This window comes from Bactrocera neohumeralis, chromosome 6 (genome assembly GCF_024586455.1).
Source record: "Bactrocera neohumeralis isolate Rockhampton chromosome 6, APGP_CSIRO_Bneo_wtdbg2-racon-allhic-juicebox.fasta_v2, whole genome shotgun sequence".
Classification (NCBI taxonomy): domain Eukaryota; kingdom Metazoa; phylum Arthropoda; class Insecta; order Diptera; family Tephritidae; genus Bactrocera; species Bactrocera neohumeralis.
Window position 1 is genome coordinate 4,892,306 of NC_065923.1, and position 18,198 is coordinate 4,910,503.

General features: G+C 32.4%; 1 protein-coding gene across 7 annotated transcripts in view; it reads left to right on the top strand.

Moving 5' to 3' along the window:
• The window catches only part of LOC126762637 (arginine kinase), a 50,311-nt gene that overhangs the window by 23,438 nt on the left and 8,675 nt on the right, over positions 1 to 18,198 (top strand). For 2 of the 7 annotated variants that reach the window (XM_050479516.1, XM_050479517.1), the window contains exons 2-3: positions 2,106 to 2,154; positions 7,794 to 8,234. The exons of 1 other annotated variant lie outside the window; for it this stretch is intronic. In XM_050479516.1, coding sequence (XP_050335473.1) covers positions 2,111 to 2,154; positions 7,794 to 8,234 — 485 coding nt within the window. In that variant the 5' untranslated portion in view covers positions 2,106 to 2,110. Of the gene's footprint in view, positions 1 to 2,105; positions 2,155 to 5,261; positions 5,268 to 7,793; positions 8,235 to 16,180; positions 16,297 to 18,198 lie in introns of those variants that run through there. 4 more of the 7 variants (XM_050479520.1, XM_050479519.1, XM_050479522.1 and 1 more) reach the window with 3 other exon arrangements.

The following is an 18,198-nucleotide window of genomic DNA, read 5'->3' on the forward strand; positions in this document are numbered from 1 at the left end:
GTAGCTCTTTCTTCCGTCATTTTGAATTTTGATACCTTTTTATTAATTTTTAATCAAATAAACGCAAAAATGTAACGTTTCGTTATACTCTTGCAACATGTTGTTACAGAGGATAATAGTTTCGGTGAAGCCACCGTTTACGCGGTTATAGCGACTTCCACCTAAAACCTCCTATCACCTAAAACTAATCGATGTAGATATAGAGCTATGTACATATATATGTATGTACATATGTATATAAAAAATGATCAAGATGACGAAACGAGTTGAAATCCGGGTGGATGTCTGTCTGTCCGCCCGTCCGTGCAAGCTTGAACTTGATTAAAAATTGAGATATCTTGATGAAACTTAGTTGGCAAAAAAAATAAGAACGAGTTCGTAGATGATTGTAAGCGGACCACTGCCACGCCCACAAAACGCCATTAATCGAAAACGTCAGAGGGCTATAACTAAACACTAAAATAAGATATAGAACTGTACTTTGGTACGGGAGATGGCAGAAGCAAGGGACACCTTTAGGCACAAAATTTTGAAAAGTGGGCGTGGCCCCGCTCTCTAATAAGTTTAATGTACATATCTCCTAAACCACTTAAGCTATAACAGCCAAATTCACCTAGCGCAAATACTGTTAAGAACTCCCACCGACAAAATGATGGAATTGGATGATAACCCCGCTCATTCTCCATATAACGGTATTGTTCAAAACTACCAAAAGCACGATAAATCAATAACTAAATAATCCAGAGACATTAAATTTAACCTCCGCGATGATGTGAGGGAGCTTTAAAGGAGCCAGTTTATAAATTGGACGATGGGCGTTGCACTGCCCACTTTTACGTGATATCACATATCTCGAGAACCTAAACTAAATTTAGTACGTGGCATTCCTCTGAGATTTTTATGATACAGTGTGAATATATTTTAAATTCCATTTAAAGCTTTCACTTTCCAGTACATAAATCAAGAATTATTCAATATATTAGGATAATAGTAGCTTCGAGAATAATTTTTTAGTCAAAGTAATTTATGCTACCTTAACTCAAAGCTTAAGAATCACACTTTGTTGAATCTCTCTAAAATCGTAAAAGAATAAAACTAGACAGATTTTCGAGATGTTCTAATGGTAAACTTCTTATATATGTACATATATGTATGTACATATATCTATACCTTGGCGGGGGTACTTCTTCTAATTGAGGAGTGTTTGAGAAAATTAAGGGCTTTAGGCCTTCGTTCAGATGAAATTGCTAACCGCTGTTGAAAATTCGAATAAAAATGCATTGAAGATTAAAAAGATAATTTAAAAAAGTTTTTTTATAACTGTGAAATTTGTTTTATGGCTTATTTTAAGTATTAGTTAATGTATAACTGTAATTTATATAAGAATGTGTGTCTATACGCAAAATGCGCAATGGCAATTACGTGCATTCACCTGTCTATTTCGTTATAGACTTTCTACGACCGCTCAACGAAAATTGCTTTCGGCGGCTTTATTTCAAATTTTATCAGAGAAATGTGTTCATATAAATATATGCATGTGACTGTGGCTGAGTTAGCAAAGCTGTCGCACCGGTAACTTTGTACTACACAAATCTTTTAGATTTCCTGTACTCGTACGTGAGCTATAAATACACAGTATGAGCAAATATAAGGTGCCCGCATGACTACCCCACTTCTGTACACACAATGGTCATGCTGGCAATGGAGGAATTCATTATCCATCAATGCGGTTCAAAGTTCTAGTAAAATTAGTAAAATCTCGAAAAATCGGGCTTGAATTCCATTTTTTTTTTTATTTTTGTTTTGCGAAGTGACTGATCAGTTTCATTGTAAATATTAAAAATGTTCATTGTTAATCGAAAGAATGAGAAATTTCGACTAATAAGCACCCGAATTTTTCTTGAATGACTCACGGATTGTGTCTCCGACCTCTAGCTGCTAACGACGAAACCACAAAATGTTGCAATTTTTTATTTTATCTAAAATACCAGCTTTATGATCTAAACGAGAATAGATAGCTGAAAAAGTGTCATATTAGAAAGTTACATAGATTCTTATTTGCTCTGTCGTTATAAATATTTAAACAATTTATTCTTATTTTTCAGAAAAAATGTTTGCTTTGTGGTACTTATCGTTCGCCATCGATGAAATAAGGTGAGTAACGGAAATCAATATATAAGTAAGTTAAAACTAAAAAACGCATCAACTATGAATCCGAAGCAGCTAATCTCTCGAAATATTTTATTTCCTGCATGCACTTGCAAGAAACTCTCTTTCGACTTTGATTTTTGTATCGAGAAAAAATTCGTTGACACAAATGCTTTTTATAAAAATGTACTGCGCATTCAAAAATAATTTGGCGTGAATTTTATTTAATTAAATTAGCAATATTCAAGCTTATGCATAAGTATACAAACATGTGTTTATATGTAGATATTGATTTGATAGCTTTTAAGCATTAATTGCATACTTTTAGGCGGTTTCTAACTAAGTGTTTGCTCCCATGCACATTTGTTCGCCATTGAAAAAGTTTACGTTGCGCTTTTGTGAATAAGCTTTGGAGCTTTGAATGTGTCATTGTGTTGCCATATTCTTTCAATTTGTTTTCCTTAAAAATATAACTAATTGAAAACAATAGGGGGATTCTCTTGCTCTTGCAAAATTGCAGATTGCAAAAATCCTATACCGAAATATACAAGAGCACAGATTGCAGAATCTAGTGATATATGAACGGCTGATTCGGTCAATTTATTGTAAATGACTATTGTGCATGACTATTGTGAATTGGCGCACCTTTAAATAGAAATTATAAAATCTATTTAAAATTTACCTTCCTCAACAATTTAACGTCAAAATATGTATTTTAGTAAAATGACAGCTAGCACAGGGTTTGCAATTATTTTTTTACGTGTCATTACACGAGAATAAACATGGGTTTTGGGCTGACATATTTCACAGGCATTGCAAATAATTTTCTGCGTGTGTTTGTTGTTGTGCCGATACACCAAGAGGCAATATCTGCAATTCGTGCACCGTGCAAGGGTTTTGAAAGAGCCCTAATGTATTTTGTTTAAGAAGATATATTCTTGTCACCGATTTTTCGCATTACGAAATTACGAAAAAGAGTAACGGGTTTCTGTTATAATCAAGAGGGGAAGATCTGAACAACGGCCAGACAGACACACAAAAGTAAATTTGAAGAGTGATCTTGATGATTTAGATGTATAAAAACTGAAATATACATACATACATACATATGTATGTATGTATGTATGTACATATATCTCGATTGAGTCGTCTCACATACGACAATTATGTGCTAATTATTGAATTCGTGTCATTACATAACATGTTTTTTTAATTCCGTGTGTCATCCTACGAGTATAATGATCAAAAGCTAATTTCCATCCAACCAATTAAGTTTTCTCCTCTTCATGCAGCACATACAAGTATTGCTATGTAGTAAAATACCTCAAAGAAACTGGATGCAAAATTAATTAAAATCTGGTCAATTTCATTGGTGACCTCTCATAAAAAAATGTGATTCCCGTCACTTATTTTCAAACCCTCAAAAGAATATATTAATTTTGCCACGATGCTTGTAACACCCCGAATAAACCGTCAGAGACCCTACAAAATATACATATATACAGTTGGACTTCCTTAACTTGAACTTTTATAAATCGAAGTTCTCCATAACTCGAATTCTTAAATTAGTAAAATTTCGTACAGATTTCAGTCCATAACTCGAAGTCTCTCTAACTCGAAGGTTTTTCGTGGATTAGGGTGATTAGAGTTAGGGAAGTTTTACTGTATATGGTAAATGAACAGCGTGACGAGCTGAATCGCTTTGGCTATGCCTGTTTGTTTGTCCTTCTGTTCGTGCGTCTGTCTGTATATACACGAATTAGTCCCTCAATTTATGAGATATCGATCAGAAATTGTGTACACGTCCTTTACTCCTTAAGAAGCTGCAGATTTGTTGGAAATGAACGAACAAAATTAAGTTCTTGTATGGAAAACTTTTTTATTTGAAAAGATATCTTTACAAAATTTTACGTGGACTATTGCATGATTGCAACTCCAAGTCAACAATACATTCTCCGAAGAACTATATATCTATACCCCGAAGACCACTATATCATCTAGCTGCCATCCAAACTGACCCCACCAAATCAAATTTTTTCAAGAAAACTTGAACTTTTGAAGTGTTTGGTTTGGGATTGGGTTAAAGAGTTTATATTAACATCGAGTTATGGCCACTCATATGTATGTATGTATGTATGGATGTGTGATGAAGGTGGGGTTGGGTCGATTTACAAGTTCTACTGGTCTGAAACCGGTTTCGAACCAACGATTTTTATAGTGAAGTTTGTTAGTTTTTATAAAATTTTGTTCGTCTCAGATGCACAAGATTCTGAATTGCCCTATTCTATTGATCATTTGTCAGAATCGGTCAGATCGGACAACTACGTACATATGTAAGTATATCACATATCTCCCATACAACCGATTATTCAGATTTTTTAAATCTTCATATTTGCGCGAAAGCAATCCGTTACATATGTACATACATACATACATAAGCAGGCCTACTCTCCAAACTAACAAATTGCACTGTTATGTTATCCATAGAATCATTAAACCGTTATGCAACCTGCCCCAATGGCTTAACCGGCACAATTGTTTGCAATAGCTACATATGGATGTGTGTGTGTTTATACATTTTTGTGTATTTAAATCCACAAAGCTAGATAAACACAAATAAGTGCAAACGTTTGCAATTTTTTGATTGCACACACATATGTATATAAGTATATACAAACAAACATGATTGTATGTACGTATACAACCACCTACGCCGATCGCCGATTTGCAGAGTTGATAGGCTCGGCCTGTGCAGGAAAGATTCCCCTGTACACCACCGTTGTCACGTACGCGGTTCTTTGCTTGGCCAAAGAAGCGAAGCCGAATAAAAAAGGAAACAAAAATAACTTTGTTTCAAATTTCCAGAAGTTCCTTTTTGACGTGAAATCTCATTCCTTCAATACTCCCTTATCATCGCCACTATCTTCAATTCAATTAACACTTTTATAAATGACAAATGATTACTTAACTAATTTTAAACAAATTTTGTTACTGTGCTAATTTGTATAGTCAACAATCGCTCAATGCGCTTGTATGTATGCATGTGTATACGAATAAAGAACTCTGCATATACCTAGTGCAACCCAGTTAGCAAAACGCTGACCAATCGGTTGGAAAGAGTCTGAAATGAAACTGTAATTTATGCCAAGGAGCGGCAAAGTTGTCAGAACCGCCAATATCGAACATTTTTGGTAGCATATAGTTGTCATACCGATCAAAATCAAGTTCTTGTATGGAACACTTTCTTATTTGAAAAATATATTCACGAAATTCGGCATAGATTATCGCCCAAGCCAGCGATCATATTATTCGGATCGGACTACTATATAGCCCTGACAGACGAGCAAAATTATTGCGCCTTAAGTAACGCTAATGCGCGTTGAAATTTTATGGTGACAGCGGGAGAGTTGTGCATTTAGACCGCTGATAGTGAAATTTGTTTATTTATTAAAAAAAAAGAGTGAAATAAAAGTGTGCGAAAAAGTTAAGAATATTGGAAAAATGGATAGCAAACTGTGCGTTGTTTATTTTCTGCCATCTAAAAATATTCAAATTTGTTTTTGTTAATATATGTATGTACTGATGCTGATGCTGTAAACGCAAAGGAGGCAGTAGACTTCAAGCGACATCTGTCAAAAAATAGCAAAAATCGGCCATTTTTGAGCAGTGTTGCCTACTCAAATTTGGTAAATTCAGTTAAATGCACGAAATTCTTGTGCATTACAAATTTGCATTAACATGGCTCAAATGCGCAAGTAAATGTAAATTAAGCCCGCTAATGCATATTAGCGCTTTCGTCTGTCAGGGCTAATAGACAGAAGGACACGGCTATATCACTGGCGTGACCCCTGATCATTTATACATATATTATGCTGAATATACATATGTTCATATGGCTCCACCGTTTCCTTCTGGGTGTTAGGATATCCAAATATCGCATCTCCTTTGGTAATTTGGTGCAAGATCCATTCAAGGATTAACCTTTAAATGTTGACAGCTATACATATATTTTCATTATTAGCTACTACCTCTTTCTTCATATTATGGTTTTCCATAAGTAGAACTATTAAACGTAATTTTGTTTGTGGTTATCGAACTCTCGAAACTGCTTGGTGCTGGTGCGGAAGCTTGAGTGTTTACCAGGTGCTCGTTATTAATCATCAAACCGGCATAATGGCTAGGCACATGATATATTCATATCAAACTGTGTTTATCTTCAATTGCTATTTGATTTTTATGAGTGTGTGTGTGTGTTTGCGTGCACAATCTGTCCGATTAACTGTCATGGTGAGTGATTGCAATTCTGTATATTGCCAGTCCATCAGCACAGCAAGTGGACATACACACATACATACTTACATACTTTTATTTGCATTGCATATGGCATACAATAGATTTCTGCGAACGCGAGTATATACTTACATACTTACCATAATAAGACTAAAAGTATATAGAAAAATGTAGATCGCTAACAAGTGGTTAATTGCTCAACGGTGAAAAGGTATGCACCATAGGTGTACATACATATGTATGTATGTTTATAGATTTGTATAAAAAATCGGTTTGCTATATCATGTGACAAAATTAGCTTTGCATTTTTGCCACAGGTTGGAAACAACATCATCCGAACAGTACTTTTCTTTAATCTAATGTTTGTCTACCCATTTGAATGTAATTTTGTTTTTGTTTCCTTTATTCGTGTATTTAACTAATTTTATGTGAAAGCAACAGGAAAAAGGTGTGACTACGGCAGATGCTTGCGCCCATTTTCCATTCACTTTTATATAATCGACTTCTGAAAGCGAAAATACTTACATATGTATGTACATATGTATGTATATTTATGTGTGTATGTGTACTTACTTATGTATGTCCATGTATGCATATACATATGTACATACATATGTACATATGTAGATATGTAGAGTTATATGCACTTGAAAGAAATCGCTTAATTTCCGTTGCTTTCCAAAAGGCGGAGTAATTACCGATTTATGAATTACCAACCGCTTAAGCTTTTCGTTCAATTTCAATTTACATATGTACATATGTATGTATATATGTACATACGTACATATGTATGAAGCTTAAGGAATATGAATATTTCAACAAGCTTAATGGAATTAGCAGCTTACTATTTATTTATTTTTCGGTAAAGTAAATTTTCTATTATTTGCGAATGCTTCTTCTTATTATTATCATTTTATATGTACGTACATACATATGTATGCATTTTCCTTAATTTATGCACATTTTGTTATTTAAAATAAAAATGGCAGTGCCTATTTGTTTGCAAATTTGTTTACATTTTGTGAAGTAAAAAAAAATTGTTAAAATAAACGCTTAACGTGAAACTACAGATAATTCGCATATTAGCACACTTCTCCACATGTGCCGCTCAAAATATTAAAAATAACCAACAACTAAGCACTATTAATTACTAGGAGGCATTTAAAACAAATTTAAATTTGTTTAGAAACGCCTAAGTTTACTCTATCTTCTATTATGCGTCATTTCGACTTAGATTTTTTTTGTTATTCCTACATTTAAACATTTAAAATTTTATTTTTTTAATTTATTATTAATTTTCTTTATCTTATATTACGTTTTTGTTTTCTCTTCTTTTTCCACTTTTATTTTTTTAGAAAACACTTTGGTTGGTTTTTCGCTAATATAAAAATAAAGGGTGCTAATAAAGCTATAGAGAATAAGCAGCCACCTGCGCCTCAATCACAACCAACTCCAGCTGTAGCCCCAAAAATTGCAGAAACTAAACCGGCGCCTGCTCCAAAACCAGCGCAACCGGTGCCAAAACCCGTTGTCGCTCCCACCCCAGCACCAAGTCCACCGAAGCCAATTGAAAAACCGGCGCCAGCAACACCTCCAACGACACCAACAACAAGTCCATCCATAAAACCAACACCAAGTCCTACTACTTTCAGAAAAGAATTAGTGCCTGATGCCTTAGATAAAAAGTTAAAAGAAGCTAGCAAGCCTTTCGAAAATGGAAATGAAAAACTTAAAGCTAACTTGAAGGATGCCACAACTGGATTCTTAGTAAGCGAATCACAAAAGGAACCAGAAAGGTATACAATAGATGGTTAAGAAATAATTAGTAGTCACGTGCCTAATACAAATATAATAAATAAAATATAAATAAATAATATAGAAATACCTAGTTATCTACTTTTAAATGAATGAGATCCCTTTGTCTTATTGTCATAAAGGCATTGCCAGGGCTGACCCGTCTATATAGGCTAATGAAGCAATTGCCTTGGTTGCAAGTATTTTAGGTTGCCATTTTGGCTAACTTTCTTTTCAAGTTTATAACCTGAACAAGTTGTTAAAGAAAAATATGCTTAAAGGCTTACCAAAATTGCAAAAGTGGGCGACTTTCTTTCAACACTATTTGAAATAAACGACTTAAATTGGGAACATCCTTTAACAACAATAATTAAGCAGCTCTGAATCATGAGTATATAATACATACATACATACATACTTACATATATGCTATGTACATATAAGTAGATGTATAATAACAATATTGTTCAGTTACTAAACAAATCGTGAGCAGCCCTATATAGCATGTTCTCATCTTTTCGTAATCTTACAAAAGTGGTTTATGCGGTTTCCATGAACGTTTTAAAATATGTCATTGGTCTCAACACCTATTAATAACGGCACTTTCTGAGAAAGTGACAAACATTTTGTGGCATAATATTTATTTTATGCGCAATACCTCATAAATTCCCCGTTGTTTAATATTTATTATATAAAAGTTAAATAAAGTTTAAGAAGCTGCTGCAGCTAAAGCGTTAAACGTTGATTAAATTCTCAGGTTTTTTAAGTTGTACAGTTATTCGCTAAAAAACTTCATCTCTGTGTTCATGTTCTCAATTATAAACAAATTATTATCCAATTTTTGGAAACAATATAGATATAATTATTTGTATAGTATCCACATACATACATATGTATATGTATGTATGTATGTACATTTTGTATGCTTGAGGTGAGGTGAGGACCCAGTCTCTAAAGATTTTTGAAACTTGCACACATTTCAATTTACCAATTAAAGTCTATTATCTCATAATTTAAAAGAAATTAAATTTACCAAGCATAGAATTTGTCAGCGTGACAAAAAAGAAATTATTTAGCTAAAAAGTGTAATATATTTTTGCCTCCCATGTATTTTTACCGTTTCCTGTGCAAAATTACGTAAAAGTTTTGTGTGAATATTGCCAAAAACTGGCCACTTGTTTGTTCAACAATAACTTGGCATCAAGTCAAAAATTTTAAGCAAAAGGCGCGTTCTGCAGTTGCACCTACATGAATCTGCGTGCGTACATATGTCTGTATGTGTTCAACGAGTTTTTGCCATCATAATATATTTAATTTATTTCAAAAGAAGAAAATGATAGACTAAAATTCATTTTGAAACTTAAATGACGTGGTAAATGTAAGAAAATCTGGGAACTTTTACACGATATTTATCCCGAACAGCTTACACACGACCGGGCAGCCTACGAACCTACACATACTTACATACGTACTTATGTACATACTTACATATGTATGTACGTATAGAGCAGCGGCACCAGTGCATCTAAGATGCATGCATATGTATGTATTTCATTACGTGTTGTCAGGCGAAGAATGCAAAGAGAATTTATTAAGAAATTGTTGGATTTCCTAATGATATGTGCAAAACTTTTATTATTATGCTTTTCTGTACTAAACCACCATACACCAAGCCTTTTATTCATTTAATTGGGCCGAAATAAATAATTCTCACACCAACAATACTAATTTTCTATTGCCTCGCTAAGAATTTTATGTTATGTGATTTAGTCTGTGTAACCTTTTGAAAGGGACCTTGAAAGAATATGTACATATTTATGTATGTCTGTACATAAACTACTTATGTACGCAGATTTTATGTTAACTTTTTAAATATGAGTATATTCATATTAATGTATGTATATACTTACAAAATTGGCATATGCACATGTGTATGTATGTTTGTATTTTACCTCAGAAAAATATCTTAACTCCAATATACATATGTACGAGCTTAAGTCATAACTCATTAGGGAAAAATATAAAGTATTATATTCAAAAATATATGTACATACATACATACATATGTTTAATCATACAAAATGTTCAAACGGGAAACTAATTTACTGAAACAAAATAAAAAGTACGAGCTGTTGATTACGATTAAAAATCAATTACTCAACAATGTTCAAGTAATTCATGACCAGACACAAGTAGAAAAAGTTTTCAACCAAACAGTAGTCTCTGCCCAATTGGTTAAGCAGGACCAAACATTGTATGTACATATGTATGTACATACTATGTACTATGTATGTAGATGTATATGTACATATACACTAATTTACTACAATTATTTGTTGTACTAAGAATTTTATTTAATACACAAGTCAACATGATTTTAGTTATTTGTTCTGCTTAAAGGATTAACTGACTAAGAACAAATATTAATATTCTTAAACAAATATAATATGAAAAATTCCCAAAAAATTAAAGATAAAAACATTCTTAAAATAATAAAACTATCTTGGTACAATAAATTGTATTTTAGCTTTTTTCACGGTATTATTATACTGACACAACTTGTAGCGCGGAGTATAATTGTTTTGTTCATCAACACTAAAACTATTCAGGTTAGATATAAAATCTTAAATGTGAAAATTTTCATAATGACGCCATATATTGGACTAAATGGTATTACCAGGAAAAACGAAAATAACAATGCCAATACTACTGATCAAAATTAATAAAAAAACCGTGAATACAAGTATAACGAAATATTCATAATTTCGACAATTGCATTTTATTTCGTTGCAAAACTGTTTTAACTTGATCGTCAACTTGCCCCAAGGCTTGAATAGAAAAATTGATATCTAGACTGCGTTCAAGTTCTAAAAGTGAGTGTATTACAACTAAAAAACAATTTCTTGATCGTGTAGCGCCCGGGTAAGAGCGGGGTCTAAGTAAACTGTTTTGAACCAAAACTGAGGGCCTAAAAATGGATTCACAATTCAAAAATTGCTTTTACATCCACAATTTGGTTGCACCCGACCTCAGCTCCTCCTTAACTGTTTTTTCTATGATAGCTGTGTAAGCCACAAATCTACATTTAATTTATATTAGAACGTCGCTTTTGTAGAAAAATTCAAAACGAATCGGCCGACACTTTTTGACACATAACATACCATACATGCATATACAATATGTACATATGTACATATGTATGTATGTATGTATGGAATTTGTGAATACACTGATGATGATAAACGTATTTATTACTCAATACATTCTCATTTATTTATGTATGGATGTGCTTTTTGAACACACAGTGACAGCAACAAAAACAAGGCAGTGAAATGAAAAAAAGTAGGAAAAATACTATATCTGAAAACGAAAGCCCGAAACAACAATAAAAATAGCTCAGCACCATTCTGCTTAGATGAAAATGAAATGAAAACACATTCAGACTCTTATACTATAGTCGTGTTGAGATACTTATGTACATACATACATACATATGTGTGTATTTTATAGATATACGTGCGCTGGATCCAAATATAAACTTTGTGGGGGAGATCATGTGACTTGACTCCGGACAGGCTGGCTAGATGGTTCGCTTCTGTAAGAAGTTACTGTGGGTAAATGAGCGAAAAGTGACTAACGTGAAGATACAAATTTCTTACAAGGAAAAATTCACACATTCATACAAGCATATGTTTCCTTTAGTAAATTTACATATGTACATGCAAATTATAAATATGTATATACATAAGTATGTACTCATGAATCCACGCTAACTAGAACAACTAGACATCTTCTATCCCCCGGATTTTTGGTGACACGATGTCGTGAAGAAGCTAAAACTTATGTAAATCTCTCCCAGCATTGGAAATTACCAAAAGTAATGATTCACTGAAGAAAATCGGGCTTACAATTCACTATTTAGACAATCACTGTTTTAACAGGCAAAAGTTAAAGGTAGCATGTTGCATAATCTTGACCATACACAATCGAATAAGGGTCTAAAATATTACAAGGGATACGGATATAGGCTCAAAACACAAACATACATACATATGTACATACATAAATATCTACTTATAATATTTTCTTGAATCCATTTACATACATATGTACATACATACATAACTGCCTTTAAAAGTATCTATAATTATTTTGTTGTATTTTTAGCAGATTTTAGGTACTTATACTAAAATTATTTGTTTATATATGTACATATGTATAAATGTCTGTACTTACATATGTGGAATTACTTACATACATACATACTTAGGTATTACAATATAATAAGTGAAAGAAACAACATATGCCAATTATTTATTTTTCTCATACGCACGATTGTACTATTATTAACCTAACAGACTATTATTGATTATTGCACGAACCATCTGTTACTATTCCTTAAAGAAATAGTTATACATATGGAAGCCCTGACTTATCTGTGTTCCATCAATATATACATATGTATGTATGTACATATGTACATATGTATGTAAGAAAGATATAATAAATCGTATTAAAATGTATACTTAGATATAAACGGTATACAAGCAGTTATCGTCAAGAGTAAGGTAGGTTAGGTTAAACTAGGCCAAACAGTACGGTATCCGAACAAGGTGATGACATCACAGATGAAAAGGATTCAATTGAGGAATTACATGTATGTACATACATACATACGTACTTATGTATTTGATTTTCCACCTTTTCTAATAACGTTTTACAACAAACGAAGTCTTTATGAAATTTTTTATAATTATATACATACATACATACTTATGTACATTCATTTATACTTGTGATCATACGTAAGTATATTACTACATATGTATGTATGTACATACATATATTATATTGCTTATTTGGCATCGTTTCAATTTTTTAGGGACAAATAAAAACATGCAAAAGACTTCAAGTTCAAGAATTTCAGATGTCAACTAGAAAGTGAAATATTTATGTATGTACATACTTATGTATGTACATATGAATGTATGTATACACATACAATATTTTTGCATGTTTAATCTATACATTTTCATTTATGTACATACATACATATGTATGTATGTATACGCATACACATGAATTGTATAACATCTTGGCTGTTGTTTTCCACAATTTGGAAAAAATAAAAATTTCAAGTTCAAGATTCTACATTGAAGTATGTGCATACATACATACATACATATGTACATACATGTCAACAATTATAGCATAAATGGTATTTAATTATGTATTATACTATTTTTTTTTTTTTATTTACAAAAATTTAACTGATTTACAACAAGCGAAATCCTTAAGCAATAAGTGCGGAAACGAAAAGTCTTCGAATTATAATTAAAAATAAAAAAACTTGTTAGGATTCCATAATTTTAATTAATAATATTTGTATTTACTTATATTTACTAACAAAGTAATTTCTCTGGAAAGAGTGAAGAACTTTAGTTTAAACTCATATTGCATACATACATAAGTAGTACTCGCCTCAAAAAATACCCTTCCATATATACAATATTTATACATACTTATGTGCATATATGTATGTATATTAACAAAAAGGGGAAAATTTAACAGGAGCAGTGGTGTTATACATACATACATATGTACATATTTATTACTTGCACATCAAGAAAAGCTTTAAGGCTCTTCACAATACATACACATAACATACATTTATGCATGTATGTATGTATACATATACAGATATTATGCAAGTGAGAACAGACATTCTTACATACAAGTAAGTACATACATATATCTTAAACTAACAAATCCGAGCAAAGACTTTTATGTGGGAGGCTAAGTTTGTATGTATTTATGTGAATACATACATATGTATATAGTGCATATGCGCTTGCAGCAACATGCATACATACGTAGGACCCGTCTATTGGCAGGCGCATTGTGCAAGGCGCGATATTGTTGTGAACTTGGGTATCACATCCCAACAAGCCAAATCGATAACGTAAAAGCATCATTAAATTATTAAAAAATATGGTTATACTATTGGAAAACCAATTAGAGAGATTCTTTATCATTAAATTACAAATTAGAGACCTCCTCTAAATATATTTTTGACTATATTTTTTTCGGATTATTTCGGATTTAATTCATTAAAGGTAGATAAAACGATTTTTTTTTTTTATGATGACGATGAGCTGTACGAGATATACGACGACATCGACATAGTTCAGCGAATTAAAAGACAGCGGCTACGCTGGCTAGGTCATGTTCTCCGAATGGACGAAAACACTCCAGCTCTGAAAGTATTCGACGCAGTACCCGCCGGGGAAGCAGAGGAAGAGGAAGAGGAAGACCTCCACTCCGTTGGAAGGACCAAGTGGAGAAGGACCTGGCTTCGCTTGGAATATCCAATTGGCGCCACGTAGCGAAAAGAAGAAACGACTGGCGCGCTGTTGTTAACTCGGCTATAATCGCGTAAGCGGTGTCTACGCCAATTAAGAAGAAGAAGATAAAACGAATGAAAATTAGACTTATGTTTATAGAAAAAAATGTTATATAGAAAAATTCGCGAAAAGAAAATTCGTTATAAGGAGAGCAAAAAATACTAAAAACTTAACGAAATCAGTGTTATGGAAATTATTTCGCTATAAGGAAAACTTAGTTGTACAGAAGTTCGTATCAAAGAAATTCGACTGTAGTTTTATATGTATATTTGTACAACATCTTAAATATTAGGGGATTCTCTTGCTCTTGCAAGATTGCAGATTGCAAAAATCCTATACCGAAATATACAAGGGCACGAGAGCACCCATTGCAGAATCTAGTGATATATGAACGGCTGATTCGGTCAATTTATTGTAAATGACTATTGTGCATGACTATTGTGAATTGGCGCACCTTCTGCATTCATTCTTAACAAAAAAACTGTAACAAATCTTTAGAATTTAAATAGAAATTATAAAATCTATTTAAAATTTACCTTCCTCAACAATTTAACGTCAAAATATGTATTTTAGTAAAATGACAGCTAGCACAGGGTTTGCAATTATTTTTTTACGTGTCATTGCACGAGAATAAACATGGGTTTTGGTCTGACATACATATGTATTTCACAGCCATTGCAAATAATTTTCTGAGTGTGTTTGTTGTTGTGCCGGTGCACCAAAAAGAAATATCTGCGATTCGTGCACCGTGCAAGGGTTTTGCAAGAGCAAGAGAATACCCCTATTGTAAATATACGTCGTTAACATATAGGTCCAGAAAGTTTAAACTTTTCAAAATGTGTGAATTTAAAACTCCAACTCGTACTTATTAATTTTGTGGTTTAGTTGTTAAAATATAGCTCACTGGGTTATATAGGAGGAGTGCATGTTAAACCTGTATATTACTTACATATATTAATATAGGTATGTATGTATATGTTCTGCCATATACTATAATATATATACATACATTTGTACGTACTTTAATTATTGTGCCGCCTCTCTATGAACCGACTACATTTCAGTTATGTATATACATATGTATGTATGTACGTAACAGCTCACGCAATGTACCCTTGCGGCAGAGAATGTCGAGGAACGTCGAGCCCCCAACAAATAGTTGCATTGCATGGATAAATACGCTAAACAGATATCTATGTATGTACATAAAGCTTTTACATTTTCAAATATTCTTATACATATATATATAAATATATATATGTAGGTATATTTGTTTGTATGTATGGAGTTGATCATTGCCGCTTGACGTTGTCACGGCTCGCTTGTGTACGCCGATGTGCATAGGTATGAGTTTCGTTTTTCGTTGCACCGTTATATATTAACGAAGCCGTAAAAATGTGTGAGTGACGCTCCGACGTTAGCTTGAAAGCAGACGAATGTTTGCCGGTGGCAATTGTTGTTGTTCTTGCAAATTCTCTGGTAACACGATTTGACTAGGCAGAGCGCGAAAGCAACGCTAGCGGGGATATTGTGGGAAAGTGCGCGTTTTCAATTGAACAAAAACGAATTGAATAAAAAGCTGAAGAAGTGCTACAGTTGCGGATAGCAAAATAATTTTGATCATTGTTAAGTTGGTCGTTGGATACTACGGTTGAAAAAGGTGAGCGCTCTTCCCAAATCGTTAAATTTTGTGAAAATATAGGAAGAAAATATAAGAAATTCAAGTGCTTTGATAAACCATGAAGTAAATTAAGCTTTCATGCATTTCAAATGTTCAGAGGAAAAATGAAAAGTTTTGGTAGTGTTTATTTCGGAAATGTGAAAATTTGCTTAACGTTTCTACGTTACGCAACACTTCAAAATTTTCCCTTAATTTTTGGGATATAAATTTTTATGGTTGGATGGTAAATTGTGTTAAAATATTTGGTTAAAACTTGCGAAAAGTTCGCAAATGAGTGTGAGTCAGCATTTAGTTGTTTTGTGTTTTCATTACTTTTCGCTTTATTTCTACCAAACCGGTTACCGGCATTTTTGGCGTTATTATTTATCATCCTTTGTGTTTGATGAAGCATTCGTGGTAAAATACTCCATTTTTTATTTCTTTCGTTCAACGAATATAACAAAGTGAAGTGCGCTAAGTTAACTACTCTTTTTGCTTGCAGTTGAATCCGAAAATGTGACATGAAAATGTTCGTTAAATCTTTTTTTTTTTTTTTTTACTTTCAAATTTTATTTTCATAAATTACTGCTCGTTGGTCACGTAGGCGAATTGTACCTTAGGGCTGAGAAAATAATTTGAGTATACATACATACATATGTATATGTATGTACATAAATACATAGCCGAAGTGATCGTGACACTAAATACAAGTAGTTAAATATTTAATTTATTGTGTGTATTTTAAGATCGTTAATTGTAAGTATACAGTTAAAGGTTTAATTGATTTTTGGGATATATGGTAGTATATAGGGTATTTTTGAAAAGCCATCTATTAATTTGTTTATTCGTATACATACATATGTACGAACGAACTTCTAAAATGTTCGTAGGATATATGTAAACGTCATTGCTTATGCATACATATGTATATAGGTGTATGTATTATGTTCGTTAATTTTTAAAAGTTACTGACTTCTCATTCACCTGAAAGCCGATAACTTGTTTATTATTCTTGATCATATGATGCCAAAATTGAATTGAGTATTGTACAATAACTCGGAACACTTGCGCTGCTTATTCTCCCATCTTTCCTAATTTGTAAAAAATATCAATTTTAAAACAAACATATACGAGTCAAAGGGAGAGAATTGTTGTAATGAATGGTTTAGATTGCAATTTTTCACGATTACTGTAGATATTAAATAAACACAGGATTTCAGCGCACTTGAAATGAAGCAATTATTATAAATATGGTTTATTTTATTTTTTGGCAAAAATAGTTTCTATTGTAGTTTTTTCTTTTAATTTTCTGTAAAAAATTTTGTCCCTACGAAATATCTATATGTATATGTACATACCTTCCTAAAAATAACTTATTTTTGAAAATTGTGGGGAACTTCAAGTAATCTCTATTTAACTCTCTATCAAATATACATACATCATTAAAATAAGAGTATAAGGCGGAGCCGTGTCTAATTTTAGATTAGTTGAACAAATACACCATAATCTTTTTATATTAACGCCTCTTCCTGATGAAAATATATACACAGAATTTATATATTATTTTGTTTGATTTATGAAAAGTTAATATTGTCACATATGCATATGAATGTCCATAATTATTACCAGGAATAAAACAATCAATCGAATATACATACATACATATACATACACTGTATATTTTTGTATAAGTAAAATTTGCTTAAAAACTGAATAACTAGATAAGCAATCGCTGGTGATGTCTTAATCAAAAGCCTTATGTCCACAATTTAATTTTACAAACTAAATATGGCTGTATGTTCATATGTAGTGTGGTGTGCTTAAACGGTCGTTTGTTCACGTTCATATTTCAATATTTTCAGTACAAACACATACGATCATCCATCAATATACATACATATG